This window comes from Crinia signifera, chromosome 4 (assembly GCF_055691185.1).
Source record: "Crinia signifera chromosome 4, ASM5569118v1, whole genome shotgun sequence".
Taxonomy (NCBI): Eukaryota; Metazoa; Chordata; class Amphibia; order Anura; family Myobatrachidae; genus Crinia; species Crinia signifera.
Genome location: NC_139220.1, coordinates 296,996,568 through 297,017,711, shown reverse-complemented (window position 1 = coordinate 297,017,711; position 21,144 = coordinate 296,996,568). Strand labels below are relative to the sequence as shown.

Sequence of the window (21,144 nt, the reverse complement as noted above, 5' to 3'; positions counted from 1 at the left end):
TCCCCACCATTGTAATCTGCTGTGTGCGACACGGCTTCCTGGCCGTGCGGGGTTTCGCCGCCCGGCAGGAGCCGGAGCGTGTGAAATAGCCCTTAGAGTTAGCGATAATTATTAATTACAATATGTAACTGAGTGTAAGCACAATGGTTATACTGTTCAGCTATTAATTAAGGTTTCCAAAATATGTGCCGCAAGCAGAAATACAAAGGACATATTTCAGCTATTCTAACCATTAATGGAAGAGATCGTTACAGCTTCAGTTACATGGATATTATCCTTAATACCTGGAAAACGTACGTAATAGTGTGTACACACGGTCCGATTTCATTTCCGATGTTGACGATATAGTCCACTTCGGATCGGCATCAGATCAGAATCGGATGCAGATTGCAAGGGTTTTAACCCTTGCGATCCCGATGCGCGTTCACGTATCGGAAGCCAGAAAGTCTTGGCTGCCTTGTCTATATAGTGCAGATCTGCACTATATAGTCAAGATTGGATGCAAATCGGATGTGCCTTAAGATCCTATCCACGATCCGATAGGATCTTAAGGCACATCTGACCGTGTGTACATGAATTTGTTTTTATTGATTGTAACTTTTTTTAAATAATGAATGTTTAGCAATTCCTCCTCCTACAAGTGCCAGGCCCATGTTGGTGTGGGTGAGGGGAATACTCACTTGTTGGTAGGCGTGGTGACGTTGGCGAGGATGGTGAAATTGTTCCGTACGCTGCGCAGGCTGGCCAGCACCTAGGAGAAATACATACAGGGTTATGGATGGCTCCAGAATACACAGTCCCTGCTGCTCTGACATTTCCCACTCCTGTGTATGGAGCAAACTGTTGTCCAACTTTCACTGATGAGCCCTGTATATTAATGTAAGAGAGTGTTCCATTACTGTAGCCATATACATAATATATACAGCTTCCTTCACTCCGCCCACATTTCTCCTCAGTCTGCGGAACAGATGGGAACAGAGATGGAAACAAGGCTTCTCCTTCTCCAACCATTTTGCATTATAACATAGACTCCAGTAGAGGATACTTCTGTTGCATGCTTGTAATTGGTTCCAGGCGTAACTCTGTATATATTTAAAGTCTGATGGACGAAACGCGTAAAGTTTTTCCCATACAAAAATATAAGATACAGGTTGAGTGTCCCTTGCCCAAAATGCTCGGGACCAGGAGAATATTGGATAACAGATTATTCCGTATTTCAGAATATTTTTATATTTCAATGAGGTATTTTTAGGTATCTTGCATGTATGCTGTATAAAGACATCAAACACATGAAATACACACAAATATATGAAACAAACTTTGTGTACAATCTCAGGCACTGAATTTGAATGCCAAGCAATTCATTTATTTACAGTTTCTTATATAGCGCAGCAGATTCCGTTGCGCTTTCAGGGCCGGTGCAAGGCACCAGAGCGCCCCAGGCAAGTCTGGGTGGGGGCGCCCCGGTGTCTGCCGCCCGGGTACCTGTCCTGCGGCGCTGTAAAGCTGGCGGCGGCAGCGGGGTGTCCCTGCAGTCAATAAGAAATAACGAGCGCTATCCGCCGGGCTATGCGGAAGCGCTTCTGTTTTGGAAACACTGGCCGCACGGCGCACGCTGATTGGCTGAATCTCAGCTAATCAGCGTGAGGCCAGTGTTTCCAAAACAGAAGCGCTTCCGCATAGCCCGGCAGATAGCGCTCGTTATTTCTTATTGACTGCAGGGACCCCCCGCTGCCGCCGCCGCCAGCTTTTACGCACATGTACGCCACAGGACAGGTACCCGGGCGGCAAGGGGGGGTGAAATACCGCCCTCCAGTGGCCGGCGACCTAGGCAAATGCCTAGATTTGCCTAGTAGTGGCGCCGGCCCTGTGCGCTTTACCATAGTAGATAGTGATAAAACAAACTGGGTAACAACAGACAGATTTGGAGGTAGGAGGGCCCTGCTGCAAGCTTACAATCCATAGGGATCATTGTCTTGCACATATTTAGCGATCCACGTCCCCCCCTTGTCGGGATTTCGGCGGTCGGGATTCCGGCGTCGGGATTTTGAACGCCGGGATCCCGACCACCGGGATTTCATATCCCATGTCCTCAGTAGTGCCAGTTACATATCATGTCCTCAGTAGTGCCAGTTACATATCATGTCCTCAGTAGTGCCAGTTATATATCATGTCCTCAGTAGTGCTGTTACATAGGGTGCCGGACGGCTCCCCGACAGTCGGGATTCCGACAGTCATTACTCCGACGTCGGAATCCCGACTGCTCCCTCGTGGGGGTCCACGACCCCCAAAGAGGGAGAAGAAAATAGGTGGCTAGCGCAGCTCGCCACCGTGCCCGCAGCGTGGCGAGCACACCGAGCCCGCAAGGGGCTTCATTGCGCTCCCCCCGCTGTGCAGTCGGGATTCTGACGTCGGAGAAATGACTGTCAGAATCCCGACTGTTGGTGTGTCATACCACACTCGTTACATATTATGTCCTCAGTAGTGCTGTTACATATTATGTCCTCAGTAGTGCTGTTACATATTATGTCCTCAGTAGTGCTGTTACATATTATGTCCTCAGTAGTGCTGTTACATATTATGTCCTCAGTAGTGCAGTTACATATCATGTCCCCAGTAGTGCAGTTACATATCATGTCCCCAGTAGTGCAGTTACATATTATGTCCTCAGTAGTGCTGTTACTGTACATATCATGTCCTCAGTAGTGCAGTTACATATCATGTCCCCAGTAGTGCAGTTACATATTATGTCCTCAGTAGTGCTGTTACTGTACATATCATGTCCTCAGTAGTGCAGTTACATATCATGTCCCCAGTAGTGCAGTTACATATTATGTCCTCAGTAGTGCTGTTACTGTACATATCATGTCCTCAGTAGTGCAGTTACATATCATGTCCTCAGTAGTGCAGTTACATATCATGTCCCCAGTAGTGCAGTTACATATCATGTCCCCAGTAGTGCAGTTACATATCATGTCCCCAGTAGTGCAGTTACATATCATGTCCCCAGTAGTGTAGTTACATATTATGTCCTCAGTAGTGCAGTTACATATCATGTCCCCAGTAGTGTAGTTACATATTATGTCCTCAGTAGTGCAGTTACATATCATGTCCTCAGTAGTGCAGGTACATATTATGTCCTCAGTATTGCGATTACATATTATGTCCTCAGTAGTGCTGTTACATATTATGTCCTCAGTAGTGCTGTTACTGTACATATCATGTCCTCAGTAGTGCAGTTACAGATCATGTCCCCAGTAGTGTAGTTACATATTATGTCCTCAGTAGTGCAGTTACATATCATGTCCTCAGTAGTGCAGGTACATATTATGTCCTCAGTAGTGCTGTTACATATTATGTCCTCAGTAGTGCTGTTACATATTATGTCCTCAGTAGTGCTGTTACATATTATGTCCTCAGTAGTGCTGTTACATATTATGTCCTCAGTAGTGCTGTTACATATTATGTCCTCAGTAGTGCTGTTACATATTATGTCCTCAGTAGTGCTGATTTTTTTCTGGAATGTATGGTTTTCGGAATAATTTGGATAATGGATATTTGGATAAGGGATACTCAACCTCTATGTTCTTTTTTCTATTTTTTGTCTGACATATATTTATATAATTGTTTTGTTATCTTTTATTCCTTGTACTTTATGAGCCTATATACTGTATGTTATACTCTTTTATTCATAAAATCGTGTTTTTTTTCAAAATGTATTATTGTTCCTGTTCTTTTTGTATTTTAGTATTTGGGAAATTTGAAAGTAATATATATACATATATAGTGTGTGTGTGTCTATACACACAAATGCTGCACTCCTCCACATTTGCAAGAGTCATCCATATGTTCGTGTCATCTGAGTATTACATGGAAAGCATGGTGGCACAGTGGTAAGCATTGCTACCAGAAAACACTGATGTTGGGAGTTCAATCCCAATCACGGCTTTAGAAATATGGAGATTGCATGCTCTCCCCGTGTTTGCATGAGTCCAAAATACTGGGATGATATTTGGATTTAGACAAGAAATACCCCAATATGTCTGATAGGGAATATAGACTGTAAGCGCCCTTGGGGCCCAGACTGATGTCAGCAAGTGAATATTCTCTGTAAGTCTCCACTGACTTATATTTTCATGCCCTGGAGAAACCATTTGGTGGTTGGCAACTTTCAAATTATTTCTATAATAATCATGACACTCCCCCTCGCATGGTTGTGAGGGGATTCGGCGGGGCAAGCCCTCTGGGATTTGGTAAGGGCCGGCAGTGTGGGTGGTGTAATGGTTAGCATTACTGCCTCACAGCACTGAGGTCATGGGGTTGATTCCCACCATGGCTTTAACTGTGTGGAGTTTGTATATTCTCCCCATACTTGCGTGGGTTTCCTCCCACAATCCAAAGGTTAATTGGCTAATAAACTCTAGAATGTCTGTGTGTGCGTGTATATGTGGTAGGGAATATGGATTGTAAGCTCCACTGGAGCAGGAACTGATGTGACTGTTCAAATATAGAGAATATTTGAACAGTCACATCAGTTCCTGCTCCAGTGGAGCTTACAATCCATATTCCCTACCACATATACACGCACACACAGACATTCTAGAGTTTATTAGCCAATTAACCTTTGGATTGTGGGAGGAAACCCACGCAAGTATGGGGAGAATATACAAACTCCACACACACAGCTGCGGGATATGTGTGCGCTATATAAGAAACGGTAATGAGTAAAGGGCCATATAGCATATACAACTGCTACGTATTGGGAAGAATAAAGTTTAATTAAGCAAAGGTCTGGTAGTTCCAGCATCCAGCCAGCGGGTGTCACTGTTCCCCTGCTGTACAAAGTGTAATCATCTCCTACAAGTGTGTAACTCATGCAGCTGCACACTCCCAGTCCTGATCTCGGCTGCCCTCTCCACACCTACTCAATGCTCTGGGGGTTCTGCAACCCCATGTGTATGTCATCTGGAAGGCTGTTTGTATGTCAGCTTAAAGTATATGCACTACTTCATGTACAGTAGCTGATAACCATGACAAACACAGCCAGGATGACAATCTCAATGATTATTACTGCATTTTATTTATAAGGCGCCACAAGTGGTTGGCAGCGCCTACATAGGGCACATAATTAGAACAGTACAGGGTACACAGGACTATACATAACAGTAACAGAAGACCAAAAGCAGAGCACAGGTTACAGCAGCACAAGTCTTAGTACACAATACAGCTGAGATGTAGAGGAGCAGTCTGCCTGTTACCAGGGACAGGTGCGTACCTGCCGACTTTTTAAAACTCCTCTCCGGAAGAAGCCCGGAGAGGAGTGAAAGGGGGTTGGGACGTGGCTACGTTTTGCGGGCGGGGTGAGACAGATGTCACCTGGGTCCGTGGGTGGGGAGAGGGGCTAAAATGACACAAAATGATGCGATTTACGTCATTTTAGCCCCGCCCCGCCCCTCCCCGCGGACCCGCAAATATCTGCATTTTATACCGTGGGGAAGAGGGGAGCAGGGGCTGTGGCGATAATGCGGGAGACTTGCCCACCTTCCCGGAGGGCCGGGAGGGGGACCCTCCTGGCCATTCCGAGAGGGAAGGCAAGTATGGGCAGGTGTCATTGGTAGAGATGAATGAATGTGAGAAGAGATGAGGGTATAGATGGTAGGTGGGTAAGAGAGCTGTAATTGAAGTGCTGTGAGAACAGGAGGGAAGAGGGCCCTGCTCCAAGCAGCTTTTAGTCTTGAGGGAGGGGGAAGACAGATAGGCGACATGAGGTGCAGCCAAGGAGGCCTGACGTCAGGGATTGAGGGATGGGCCAGGGCAGTCTATATAGCACACACATATTACACAGCACTTCACAGAGAATATTTGAACACTAGTAAGCCCGCTTAAAGTTAATGCTTCGAAGGCTAGTCTGCTACCTTGTGATTGCCTCTGTGTTTGTGCATGTGTGAGAGAGAAAGATGTAATTTCACTTGCTGCCAACAGATGGCAGTGTTTCAGAGACAAACGGACAATAGACATATATTTTGGATAAATCACATCAGTCCCTGCCCCAGTGGAGCTCACAATCTATATTCCCTACCACGTGTACACGCACACACATTTTAGGGTTCGTTTTTGTTGTCATTAGCATATGGAAACGCCCAGTGTTTTATGGGCGTTCCCATGAGAGCGCTGGGCGTTCTCATGCTATTGGGACGATAATGCGGGTGGCGGGCAGCAGACATCACCGCATGTGAACTGACCGCCCACTTCCCTCCGAATGGGCACGCAGATCTAAGGTTGCTCTGAGCAACCTTAGATCTGCGTGCATGTTCCACATCATTCGATGGTCGGCGACCATCGAATGATGTGGGTGTTACCCCGCAGGCTGTGAATGGACGTTTGTATAAAACATCCATTTGCAGCCAGTGCGAACATAAGCGTCTTGCGAATGGAGGGCCGGCATACCACCATTCACAAGGCGGGATCTGGTTTACTCGCAAGGATGCAAATTCAAATAAGGTGCATTATACAGAGAGGCTGCTGCTGTGTGAGGTCAATAATACATATAGAAATATTACTGTCTAGATTTCGTGTGTAGAGCCACTATCTGGTTACACAATACACAATACCGACAGTCCTAATCCTGACAGTCCAAATACAGACGCAGTCAAAATACTGACGTTCATTATGCCGACATTTTTAAAATACCGAAATTTAAAATGCAGAAATGCCGACATGAGTTTCTGTGGTTTTTATTTGTGGACAACGTTTTAGTAACTAGCCCCCTCGCGCCATACCTCAGACACGGTGCCTTGCTGCCATCAGCACACTGCTATATTCCCCCTGGGATGGTGAAAGTATGAACAAGGCTGTTTTAGGGGCAAAAATTCCTTTAAAACTCATGTCGACATTTGGCTATGTTGGTATTTTGAACATGTCAGCGTAATGAATTGCTGTATTTTGATTGTGTCGGTATTTGCGCTATTCATAAAATATAAGTAAAACCTTTCAATGAAAAAAATTAAAGTAATTCTAATACAGGCAGCGTAAGTCCGTTTCCTGTCAATAGTAAAACATTACAGCAATGAATAAAGAGTGTAAAGACACATATTAAATACACATTCACAAATAGATGACACAGTCACTGCAGGACATTCAGTGATCTGCCCACGGAAGCCACGTATCAATACATCTACTTCAGTCCCCAGTACAATGTAACACTGTAGTAGGAACACGTCACATACATACCTGAGCAAATGGTGTAACGATGAGATCTTCAGCGTGCCTGTAACACAACAATACATTACTTATTAGTGTAGGAATATAATGCTACTGTATATTGTCTTCAGTATGAGCGTTTGTATGCTCAGCATGGTTATACAGCGCAGTGTGATCACTATCAATATATACTCAGTATCATTATATACAGCAGTGTGATAAATTATACGCAATAAAAAAAAAAATGACTCGGGAGAGGAGCAGGGTGTGAGGATGTTCATCTAGAGGCCCCCATACATCGTACTTGCCTACCCTACCGGAATGGCCGGGAAGCTCCTGAAAATCATGTCCCTCTCCCAGAGCCCCGGAGAGGTAGGCAAGTCTCCCGCAGCCCTCTTCACCAAGTCCGCCGAGTCCGGGATATTGAGGGTCCGCGACAATCGAGCGGGGCCAAAATGATGCAAAACAATCATTTTGCATAATTTTAGCCCCACCCCCAATCCACGGACCTGGGAGTTTGAGTGGCGTGGGGGTGGGGCTTGCTGACATCAGCCTTGTTCCACCCTTCCTGACAGCAGTATCTGGTCTCCCGGGGTGGAGAGAAAAAAAGTCGGTGAGTATGTCATACATTAGGTTCTATGCGCCGCCCACCACATGGAAGTTCCCTCAAGCATGTGAATGGATGCTTTTTCTACAAACATCCATTCGCTGCTTGCATGACCATTTCTACAGCGCTCGCAGATCTAAGACACTGTCTTGCTGTCTTAGATCCGTGAGCAAAAGAAAAAAAAGCGGCGCTAATAAAACTGCTTCTCCTTATTAATGTAGATCCGTGAGCGCCTGTACGGGAGCGGGCGGGCAGCTGACATCCACTGACGTCAACTGCTGCCCCCCGCAACTGCATCACTGGTGAATTACCATGGGAACGCGCAGCGACCCGATGCGCCACGCCCCCCTATCCACACTGCTGTATGTGAATATTCAATTCGGCTGCACATGCGCATACACAGTCACAAACATTCCCCTGTGTGAATGCTCAGGGGAACGTATGGACTAGAATGAGGGCCACAGTGTAGCACAGGCTGATCACTATCAGTGTATACATATATTGTGTCATTACAGTATACAGTGTAGCACAGGCTGATCACTATCAGTGTATATATATATTGTGTCATTACTGTATATAGTGTAGCACAGGCTGATCCTTATCATTGTATACATATATTGTGTCATTACAGTATACAGTGTAGCACAGGCTGATCACTATCATTGTATACATATATTGTGTCATTACAGTATACAGTGTAGCACAGGCTGATCACTATCAGTGTATACATATATTGTGTCATTACAGTATAGTGTAGCACAGGCTGATCCTTATCATTGTATACATATATTGTGTCATTACAGTATACAGTGTAGCACAGGCTGATCACTATCAGTGTATACATATATTGTGTCACTATAGTATACAGTGTAGCACAGGCTGATCACTATCAGTGTATTTATATTGTGTCATTACAGTATAGTGTAGCACAGGCTGATCACTACCAGTGTATACATATATTGTGTCATTACAGTATACAGTGTAGCACAGGCTGATCACTATCAGTGTATACATATATTGTGTCATTACAGTATACAGTGTAGCACAGGCTGATCACTATCATTGTATAAATATATTGTGTCATTACAGTATACAGTGTAGCACAGGCTGATCACTATCATTGTATACATATATTGTGTTATTACAGTATACAGTGTAGCACAGGCTGATCACTATCAGTGTATACATATATTGTGTCATTACAGTATACAGTGTAGCACAGGCTGATCACTATCATTGTATACATATATTGTGTCATTACAGTATACAGTGTAGCACAGGCTGATCACTATCAGTGTATTTATATTGTGTCATTACAGTATAGTGTAGCACAGGCTGATCACTACCAGTGTATACATATATTGTGTCATTACAGTATACAGTGTAGCACAGGCTGATCACTATCAGTGTATACATATATTGTGTCACTATAGTATACAGTGTAGCACAGGCTGATCACTATCAGTGTATACATATATTGTGTCATTACAGTATACAGTGTAGCACAGGCTGATCTCTATCATTGTATACATATATTGTGTCATTACAGTATACAGTGTAGCACAGGCTGATCACTATCATTGTATACATATATTGTGTTATTACAGTATACAGTGTAGCACAGGCTGATCACTATCAGTGTATACATATATTGTGTCATTACAGTATACAGTGTAGCACAGGCTGATCACTATCATTGTATACATATATTGTGTCATTACAGTATACAGTGTAGCACAGGCTGATCACTATCATTGTATACATATATTGTGTCATTACAGTATACAGTGTAGCACAGGCTGATCTCTATCAGTGTATACATATATTGTGTCATTACAGTATACAGTGTAGCACAGGCTGATCACTATCAGTGTAGATATATATTGTGTCATTACAGTATACAGTGTAGCACAGGCTGATCACTATCAGTGTAGATATATATTGTGTCATTACAGTATACAGTGTAGCACAGGCTGATCACTATCAGTGTATTTATATTGTGTCATTACAGTATACAGTGTAGCACAGGCTGATCACTATCATTGTATACATATATTGTGTCATTACAGTATACAGTGTAGCACAGGCTGATCACTATCATTGTATACATATATTGTGTCATTACAGTATACAGTGTAGCACAGGCTGATCACTATAAGTGTGTATATATTGTGTCACTATAGCATACAGTGTAGCACAGGCTGATCACTATCAGTGTATACATATATTGTGTCATTACAGTATACAGTGTAGCACAGGCTGATCACTATAAGTGTGTATATATTGTGTCACTATAGCATACAGTGTAGCACATGCTGATCACTATCATTGTATACATATATTGTGTCATTACAGTATATAGTGTAGCACAGGCTGATCACTATCAGTGTATACATATATTGTGTCATTACTGTATAGCACAGGCTGATCACTATCAGTGTAGATATATATATATGTGTCATTACAGTATACAGCGTAGCACAGGCTGATCTCTATCAGTGTATACATATATTGTGTCATTACAGTATACAGTGTAGCACAGGCTGATCATTATCAGTGTATACATATATTGTGTAATTACAGTATACAGTGTAGCACAAACTGATCACTATCAGTGTATTTATATTGTGTCATTACTGTATATAGTGTAGCATAGGCTGATCATTATCAGTGTATACATATATTGTGTCATTACAGTATACAGTGTAGCACAGGCTGATCACTATCATTGTATACATATATTGTGTCATTACAGTATACAGTGTAGCACAGGCTGATCACTATAAGTGTGTATATATTGTGTCACTATAGCATACAGTGTAGCACAGGCTGATCACTATCAGTGTAGATATATATTGTGTCATTACAGTATACAGTGTAGCACATGCTGATCACTATCACTGTATACATATATTGTGTCATTACAGTATATAGTGTAGCACAGGCTGATCTCTATCAGTGTATACATATATTGTGTCATTACAGTATACAGTGTAGCATAGGCTGATCATTATCAGTGTATACATATATTGTGTCATTACAGTATACAGTGTAGCACAAACTGATCACTATCAGTGTATTTATATTGTGCCATTACTGTATATCGTGTAGCATAGGCTGATCACTATCATTGTATACATATATTGTGTCATTACATTATACAGTGTAGCACAGGCTGATAAGTGTGTGTGTATATATATATATATATATATATATATATATCGTATTTGCCGGCGTATAAGACGACTGGGCGTATAAGACGACCCCCCAACATTTCCACTCAAAATATAGAGTTTGTTATATAAGTGCACCCGGCATATAAGACGACCCTCCCACTTGGAGGCATGTTTTTCTGGGAAAAAAAGTAGTCTTATACGCCAGCAAATACAGTATATGTGTCATTACAGTATATAGTGTAGCAGTGTGTTGATCATTATCAGTGTATACATATATTGTGTCATTACAGTATATAGTGTAGCACAGGCTGATCACTATCATTGTATACATATATTGTGTCATTACAGTATACAGTGTAGCACATGCTGATCACTATCATTGTATACATATATTGTGTCATTACAGTATATAGTGTAGCACAGGCTGATCACTATCAGTGTATACATATATTGTGTCATTACTGTATATAGTGTAGCACAGGCTGATCACTATCAGTGTATACATATATTGTGTCATTACAGTATACAGTGTAGCACATGCTGATCACTATCATTGTATACATATATTGTGTCATTACAGTATACAGTGTAGCACAGGCTGATCACTATAAGTGTGTGTATATATATATATATATGTCATTACAGTATATAGTGTAGCAGTGTGTTGATCATTATCAGTGTATACATATATTGTGTCATTACAGTATATAGTGTAGCACAGGCTGATCACTATCATTGTATACATATATTGTGTCATTACAGTATACAGTGTAGCACAGGTTGATCACTATAAGTGTGTGTATATATATAATATATATATATATATATATATATATATATATATATATGTGTGTGTGTGTGTCATTACAGTATATAGTGTAGCAGTGTGTTGATCATTATCAGTCCAGGGTAATCGCTGGCATCAACGTATATGGCAGCTTCACAGTAATACATTTTGCAATGCTATGAAGATTAGGGAGACTTACGCTTCGCTGGTGACCGAGGAGTTCCGGGACATGGTTTTTGGGGACATGTCATAGTCGCTGTCAGAGCGGTACAGGAAGGACTCTCTCCGCTGGCTCTGTGGGAAGCTGGGGTGCAGCACCAGCCCTGGACTCGCCTGCGAATCGATCGGGCTGCGACCTGGAGATGGCCCATTTTCCACATCGAAGCTGTAAAGGAGACAAAAACAGACATCCAGTTACTGTCTGGGGAACACATACAAACTCTACACAGTGGCAGCAATACTAACCACTCCACACCGGCAAGGAATATTCTAGCATTCATTACATTTCCAGAGTGCTATCACCCAGAGTAACTGCTCCTCAGACCTGTACATCTCTTTTCTTGAACACTAATCCTAAACAGAGGCTTGTCAGGATAATCGCACAAGTTCCCCGCTCCCTCTGTGCATCGGCTATATGGGTAATGAGATCAGGCACCTCTAACATGAGGCGAAGCAGCTTTGCTAAATTACAGCTGCAACATCTGGAGTGCGTGCTCACGTCAATGGGGCAGCTGTGTCGGCAAGGGGGATTAAGCGGAGAAGGGACAAAGTTCAAAGGAGGGAAGGGCGGAGGAATAACAGAGGATTCATTCATTATGCTGATGGGTTTATAAGTGAGCGGGGCCTCCGCTTGTTGTACAGTAGGTCAGGTTCAGGCAACACACTGGCTTTCCACCTTTTGTGGGGCTGTACGGCAGGACCTGTATTTAGGGTCACCTTCCTGGCTGCGGGGGCAAGGGTAGTATCATCACGTCACAGAGTGGAATATGGCTCCCTGTCAGTTTTTGCTTTGTGTCTCCTACCTGTTAGGGGCCACAACACAAGTGATAAGAAGTGACGGTACTTGTGTATTATCATGGCGCCAGGCTACGCTATGTTTTCAGTGTAGGCTAAGCTACCAAGCGTAGTCAGCGTAGTGTCCCTGCGGCTGCCCTGCGTAGTCAGCATAGTGTCCCCATCAGGCAGCGCAGTCGCCTGCAGCTCTGTCCCCGGCGTCCCTGGCAAGCCTGGTAACCACAAGATCCCCTGCACTTGCGGACGCCGGAAGCGAGGCGAACATGCGGGCGCCGGCGGTGAGGCACTCCATCTGCCTGAGAAGCACAAGCGTCTCATACGCTTGTGCGTCTCAGTAATTCTTGCGGCAGGGTATGGCAACCCTGCTCCTGTCCACTTCAGGGAGATGGACAAGGTTAGGGGTTTGGTAGCACGTGCGTCTCATGCACAAAGGGGGGCGGTGCGCAAGTGCGTCTCATGCACAATAAAGGACGCATTTGCATTACATACTGGCTCATTACATACTGGCAAATGCCTCCATTTCTAACCCCCACTATCCATGCCACCCGAAGCATGGCAAGCGCAGCGTCTATGTCAACATAGACACCCTAAAAACATTTAAAACTCATGTCGCCATTTTTCCATGTTGACCTTTTGCCGGTCGACCTTTTTACCATGTCAACATTTAGACCCTGTTGACCTTATGACTGTCGACAATTAGTGGTCGACCATATGACTGGCTATCTTGAGTCAGTCTATGTTCTATACCATAACCATACTGACAGGGATGCTGACTACGCTGGCCGCGGGAACACTACGCTGATTCTGACAGGGACGCTAACGGTCCTGTAAGTCCTGGGCTGCGCCGCGGCTGCGATGGCCGGTGCCCTGTGTAAAATTCATTCGAGGTGAGTGGCTTCCAATGGAATTTGGACACATTCGCAATGATGCCAACAGAGGTGCAGCCGTACACGTTCAGTCGCACATAATGCACATTCATTTGCAAGGTGAAATTTCACTGCTAAACTGACCGTGCAAAGTCACAGTTGTGCGATCACATCCAATCAGGCGCTAAGATACAACACTGAGGAAAAAGATGCATAATGGAGGGTATTCCTATGGTGGTGAAGGTGGAACAGGAATCGGTCATGTATGTCCGCATTAGTTCCTTGCCTGCTGGATAATGTGACAAGTGTGACACTACAATAATACGCACTTTAATAAGTCACGTTATCAAGTAGCGATAAGGACGCCTCAGACAAGTCGCTGGATATATGCGCCCAAGCCAGTCATTAAACACGTCTGTAAGGTCGAGCGTCTACCAATTGTCACCTGACAACCCCCCTCCTCGCTACGCCGGGCTTGTTGTGTTTCCTAACCAGCCCCTTGTGTCTCCATAGCGCCATGACTATACATACATTGTACATACATGGCAAACACTTACACTGATAAATTGACAAGGAGAAGAATTATTAACTGTGTAATCCATTACTCTCTGCCATTCACTTACTGTTTACATAAGAACACGGTGCCCTTGCTGGGGAGATAATCAGCAATAGGCTTCAATATAGGAAGCCCGACTTCCACCAATGATTACATAAGGAGCTGCATTCCTGATGGAAGATTATAAGGATATTAGAAGTCTATCTATGCACAAAGCAGTGTTCTAGGAATTTATATTACACGGGTACAGAATTGGGACAGTATGGGGCTTACTGCTGGTGTCTGACTGTAGACAATCTAACACAACAGTTATCCAAATGACTGGAACTGGAAAAGCTTGACGTCAGAAAGAGAACATTTGATCCAGTATATATATATATATATATATATATATATATATATATATATATATATAATATATATATATAGCTCTCTGTGGAGGTCTTCAGTGACGGAACAGCTGAATGGAAAGCTGATAGCACTATACGCTAATGTACAGTTACAGACACTGATGCTAATTGGATGTTTGGAATATATATAACATTTACAATATGACCAGTGGCAGTTGCCAGTTCAAAATTCAAATAGGGGGCTGTACCCACTGCCAGTGAGTCAGTTTGGAATGGCAGTTGGTGGCAGTTGCTGTGCCTCCCTATATGAATTTTGAACTGGGCTGCAACCCCCCTTCTGGAGCTGCCACTGAATATGACCCAACATTTCCATATGCTCCTTATTGTATTGCGAAGCCTTTCCCTTTCGGAAGCGTTCAATGCCAAATGCAGCGAATATTAAGTTGTCAGTGCTCCGTACAGGTCGTGCCAGCAAGTGTTATTTCCTATTAAAAGTACAGAGATGATGCATGTCATTGAAATACAGTTAGGGGCAAATCACAAAATCTTCTTAAAATAAAGAGGTGATATCACCCATAACAACCAATAAGATTCCATTTAACATCTTCTAGGCGGCAACATAGAAATAATAAACAGAATCAGATTGGTTGCTATGGGCAACATCACCTCTTTCAAGTTTTAGAAGCTTCAGTAAATGTAGCCATCAGTGTGTTTATAATCCAACTGCTGAGCCAATGATGTAACGCGACATACTGCCAACAAATGAACTGCCGTCATCAGCAACATGTGCTCAGACCCTATAAATCAATGGATGATTCACACAGGCTGTGAAACCACAGAAAGCGCCAGTGCACATAGATGTCAGCCACAGTCCGCCTCTTCGGACTGCTCTGAATCGGGCCCCTTAGTGCTTTATCTCTCTCCATGTGTTGATAAATACCCCTCTAGATGATAATCCTGAAGGTGAAATGTTCTTGAATCAATAGTAGCCGAGGGAACAAGCAAACACAAAAAGTCAGTGTAACTTCCAGCATCGCGCTCAGTGGTAATGTGGCCAGGGGTGGGGTAAGTACCAGCAGGCCGGGCAGGAAACAGTTACAGGTGCCGGACCCCCTGCCACAAGGTTACCAACAGGACACACAAGTGACTGCAACAGCTGAACACAAAGGTCTGCGTCATTGGGAAGGGATTTCGGGGGGGAGGAAAGAGATCCCTCTTACGTTTCAATGACATAAGAAAATGACGAAGGTAATAGGATTGGCAGGCTGTCCGGGATAAATCTGACAGGATTCCCCTAATCCGCGAGTCTCCGCCCCCAGGAGCTTGCTGAGTAAGGGTGCTGCCAAGTAGGGCCGCATCACCATCACTTTATGAGCGCGGATTATTCAGCTCCTGAGATACAAACAATCAGATATCCATCAAGTATAAGTATAAACTGGAGGAACGATGGCAGCCGGCTTTTTTTAAAAACATAAAATAGAAGGGATGCGGTCATTTGGTCTACAGCATGATGGTCGACATGCATCTAGGTCGACATAGGAAAAGTTCGACATGCATCTAGTTCGACATAGGAAAAGGTCGACACGGTTCTAGTTTGAAAGGTCATTAGTTCGACAGGTCATTAGTTCGACAATGTCTAGGTCGACAGTCAAAAGGTCAAAATGGGGTTTTCCACTGTTTTTTTGAGCCAACATGTTCCAACAGGCGGTATTTCATGCCCTACCATCCACTAGGGCGTGGTGGGAGAATAAAGTAGTGTGCCGAGCGCAGCAAGCGATGCGGTGCACTTGAAACTGTGTCCATGTTGACTCTGTTGACATTCAGATAAAAAAACAGTGAAAAACCCCATGTCGACCTTTTGATTGTCGGCATAGACATTGTCGAACTAATGACCTGTCAAACTAATGACCTGTCAAACTAATGACCTGTCAAACTAATGACCTGTCAAACTAATGACCTGTCAAACTAATGACCTGCTTCGGACTCGGTGGCTCGCTGCGCTCGCCACACTTTCTATTCTCAACTCCACGCCGACGTGGATAGTGGGGGTATGAAAAGGTCGGAGGACACGTACCACCGCCCCTCGCGGGCTCGCTGCGCTCGCCACGCTTCGGGTTCACGTTTATAGTGGTGGCGGGGGGGTGGGGTGGCGTGGGGGTGCATTTCACTTTGTAAGCACCCATTAGGGTGCTTATACAATGTTTAATCGCGTCACATCGCATTGTATGGCATTGTATGCCATGTACAATGTCATACAATTTTTAAATTGTATGACATTGTACAGCATCGTGCGATATTGCGTCGCATCGCATACCATCGTATGCCTTATGGTATGCGATGGGCGCCGCCAAAATACACAAGTACCAAAAAAACTTATGTCGATCATAAGCTTGTATTGACCTTTTGTCAATGTCAACCATTTTAAGGTGTCGACATCAACATTATCTACCCAGTGACCGCATACCCACTGTACCATAATGCTGCAAGCAATTTGGAGTGAAGTGGCAGAAAACAGGCTGCGTGAGGTAGAACTTCGGGTGCCGTTGTCAGCATTGAAACAATGCATCAAAGGTAACACGCAGCCTTCGCAAATAAATGGACTGACCCCCAAACAAGGATGTTGCACCACCACCACCACCATCATTATAATATTTATATGGCGCTTTTGTTCAAGGGCACTTAAGGTACGTTTGCACCATTGACTGCTGGGGGCTGGGGACGTAACCCTGGCAAGAGACCGACAGCGGAATCCCGACACATCCCAGTATTTTCTTCTTACCCGTAACCCACCGCTCCTGCAGCCTAAACAAAACCTGACCCCTCCCACAGCGTAATGGTGCCCACACATGGTGAGATGTGTGCCAGGTGCGTTTCCAGCTGTACAATATGACTAGACACGATGCGATCTAGTGAGGAAATCCCTGCCTTGCGATATGGACCAGGCGGCAGCGCGCATCGCATTAGAAGGCAAAATAAATCGGGCGCCATTTGAACTATGGTTGGAGTTTACACATGCGCAAACCCTCAGCTGCGAACGGTCACCGCGGGTGGCGTACTCGCCCGGCAGGGAGAGACAGGGACGGTGCTGGGACATGGGGCATCCCCATAAAAATGCTGGGGCATTCCCATGGGTACGTGGGCAGGTGGCTGATGTCACATGATGTCAGCCGCCTACCCCGTCTTCGTCCCGGGCACCAGCAAATAGAAGTCAGTTGAGACTTAGAATTGCAAAGGAAGGGGAAATCATTTGATGGTCGGCGAACCATCGAACTATTTCTCCTGCTGCGGGCACATGAGAGGGGATGTTTCTTAGTAACACACGCCGGTGGGGGGGTTTGGGGAACGCCAAAGCGGTATCACAGAGGCTCAGTTTCGCAGCTTACCATGCCAACCAGAAATGACCCCCTTGATACGATGGGCACTAAAAAGTTGAAATCGCATGCAATCATTGCACCGTGTGTGGGAACCCTTTACCCCATACTTGGGTACCCTCCCGCATTTTCCCCACAGCCCCGGTTGCCCCTTTCCCTGCGGTATAAACCCCCGAATTTCGCAGGTCCGCGGGGAGGGGGCGTGGCTAAAATGTCACGATTTGCGTCATTTTAGTCCCTCCCACCATCCACGGACCCGCAAATTGTTGCAGCTGCCCGTCATGGGGGCAGGGGTTAGTGACGTCAGCCTCGCCCCCAAAACTTAGCCTCTTTCCGCCCCCCTCTCACTCCTCTCCGGGCTTCTCCCGGAGAGGAGTTTGAAGAAGTCGGCAAATATGCTTTATTCCTAACCTTCCCCCTTCTGCCTAAACCTATCCCCAACCCCTATACTACCTCTGGCACGTGTTCAGATTCTGCCTGTTGGGATCACTCCGTCTTCTGATTGTTGGTATCCCAATCGTATTTTAGCAGGGAAGGAGGGTGATGTGGACCCAGCATGTGCAGGGAGGCCTTGCCCCGGGGTGGACGGCCACCTGCAGCCTAAGCACTTGGAGTTCTGCATGGGGAGTTTGCCTAATTATCATCACCCTTGGTCCCCCGCGTGGCGTGGCAGGTAGTACGGTGACCACCAGAATTCCCACATCATCACACATTGCAGCAAGCTGTATAGTAGGACTGCCACTGACAATACTTTTGCACTGAGGAAAACTCTTTCCACCCCAGAAGTCACCTAAAACGCCTAAGAAAGTTTCCATAGGAAGCAGAAAGCAGAACACAGGGGACTAGGAACCTGGTAACACACAGCAACACAGAGACAGTGTGACATCACCGTGTGGGCACAGATACCCTCCACACACATAAGGGATGACGTCTGTTTGTCCCCATGGGGTAGCCTGTCACACCGCGGTCCCTGCAGGCTCCCTCTCATTGATGGTGACAGCACTGACGTACGGTGAGCAGGCCAGGACAAACATGGCATTGTAAAAGTGAGGACTGGGAGCAGCAGGGCAACAGTAATTACCGACCACAACCCCCCGTAGGGATTGTCGGCAACAAACACGGGCAAGGACGACGCTTAGCATATGGCAATGAGGACTGGTATGGAGAACAAAGTCCAAGTGACTAGTGGCACTGATCAGCCCCTGGTAAACTTGTATAACTATATAGCACAGCAATAGCAGCCAGTCATACAAAGAACATGGTTTCTGTGGGAATCTAATGCACCATAAGACACATAAGGCATATATGGAATTAACACATAGTTTAATAAAATGGTCAGATAAACATGTAATGTATCAAACAGAACACATAGCTAGTTACAATGAAAGTGATACCTTTGCTAGCCGACAAGAAATTCACCATGACCATAGTCACTCATTGCATACCAGAACCATATATGGTAGCGTTGTACAGTCACGGAACGTTATCCCTATAGATTGTATGCTTGCGAGCAGGGCCCTCCTACCTCTGTGTCGGTTTGTTTCTACCCAGTTTGTTTAATCCAGGGTTGCCGACTTTGAAAAAATCCTCTCCGGGAGAAGCCCGGAGAGGAATCTTGCATTACTCGTTTTGGGGGCGGGGCTTAACTATGACGTCATTAAGCCCCGCCCCCATTACAAGAAATAGTCGAAATAACAGTTATCCATGGAGGGGGCGGGGCTAAAACGTCACGATTGTGCCGTTTTAGCTCCGCCCCCTCCCCTGAGACCCGCGGATTACGGCATCTAAATGCCGCGATCGGGGGGCTCAGTGGGGGTCCCCTGATTCCGGGAGGGTTGCCCACCCTTCCGGGGGCCGGGAGGAAGGACCCGATTTTCGGGAGACTCCCGCAAATTCCGGGAGGGTCGGCAACCCTGGTTTAATCACTGTTGTTTCCAATTGTAAAGCACAGCGGAATATGCTGCGCTATATAAGTAACTGTAAATAAATAACTGTAACGCTGTCACATCCGTCCCTGCCCAATGTCGTTTTGCAATCAAATGGGTCTATGTACTAAGCCTTGGAAAGAGATTAAGGACCAGATGCATCAAGCTTCAAAAAGTGATAAAATGTGGCGTGATAAAAAAAACAGCCAATCAGCTCATAACTGCCATTTTTCAAACCCAGTCTGTAACATGGCAGTTGGGAGCTGATTGCTTATCTCTCTTCATCACTTTTTGACACTTAATACATCTGGCCCAAAGTACCAGCCAATCAGCTCCTGTCATTTTTCAAACACACCTTGTAACATGACAGGAGCCGATTGGCTGGTACATTTCTCTCTCTCAAAGGCTTAGTTATTGACCCCCAAATTTCCCAGCCACTTGAAACGCTCATACAGATGGGACATTGTAAGTGGTTCCGGTTGATTGTGTCTAGGTAAACATTCAATAGGTAGACCACTAGTGGTTAGTGGTCGACAGGCAAAAGGTTGACATAGCGAATATGTCACCATTGATAATGTCGGCATATAAAAATATGGACATAAGCTGTAGTCCAGTTGTGAACTACAACTGGGAATGTTAATTGAAACAAGACATGTGGGGGTATGCATTACACTTATTGAGGGTATTGCGTTACACTTATTACATACTGTAGATAGCAAAAAGCTGCGAAAAAAAACTCATGTCGACCGTTTCCAGCCATTTCCATGTCAACCTATTTCGTGTGTCAACTTTTTTGTTTATGTCCACCTTTTCCCCGGTGTCGACGTTTCACTGTCCACAGATAATGCTTGACCTAACGACTGTCGACCTAATAATCCAGACCCACTGGAATCCATAGGAAACAGCTGCGGTCCCCACCTCTGGCGCGGTGTGGCAGGCAATATCAGCACAAGGCACTGGTCTGGCATTAAACCACCCACATGGAAACGGGAAATCTCCAGCTGTTGTGAAGCTACACACGGCGTTCTGGGGCCTGTAGTTCCACAAATGTGTCCATAGGCGTGCGCAGCCCATTTTATTAGGGGGTGCACAATTGGAGGGGCGTGTTCATCACGCCTACTGGGCATGTCCATCACAGTCTACTGGGCGTGTCCATCAAAGTCTACTGGGCATCAATGCAAACTAAATAGAAGGTGACTTATTTATGTATATGGACATCAGAATTAATCATTCCCATCACACACACGAGAAACAGGGACAGTGCGCGCCGAAGGCGCGCTGCAAAAATTTAC

At 45.0% G+C, this 21,144-nt stretch overlaps 1 protein-coding gene across 13 annotated transcripts in view; it reads right to left on the bottom strand.

The window, feature by feature from the left end:
* PDE4A (phosphodiesterase 4A) overlaps nucleotides 1-21,144 on the bottom strand; it is a 584,907-nt gene that overhangs the window by 43,209 nt on the left and 520,554 nt on the right. For all 13 annotated transcript variants that reach the window (XM_083185101.1, XM_083185100.1, XM_083185103.1 and 10 more), the window contains 3 exons: nucleotides 11,970-12,155; nucleotides 7,231-7,267; nucleotides 681-751 (listed from right to left, as the gene is read on the bottom strand). In XM_083185101.1, the coding sequence (XP_083041227.1) occupies nucleotides 681-751; nucleotides 7,231-7,267; nucleotides 11,970-12,155 (294 nt within the window). The remainder of the gene's footprint in view (nucleotides 1-680; nucleotides 752-7,230; nucleotides 7,268-11,969; nucleotides 12,156-21,144) is intronic.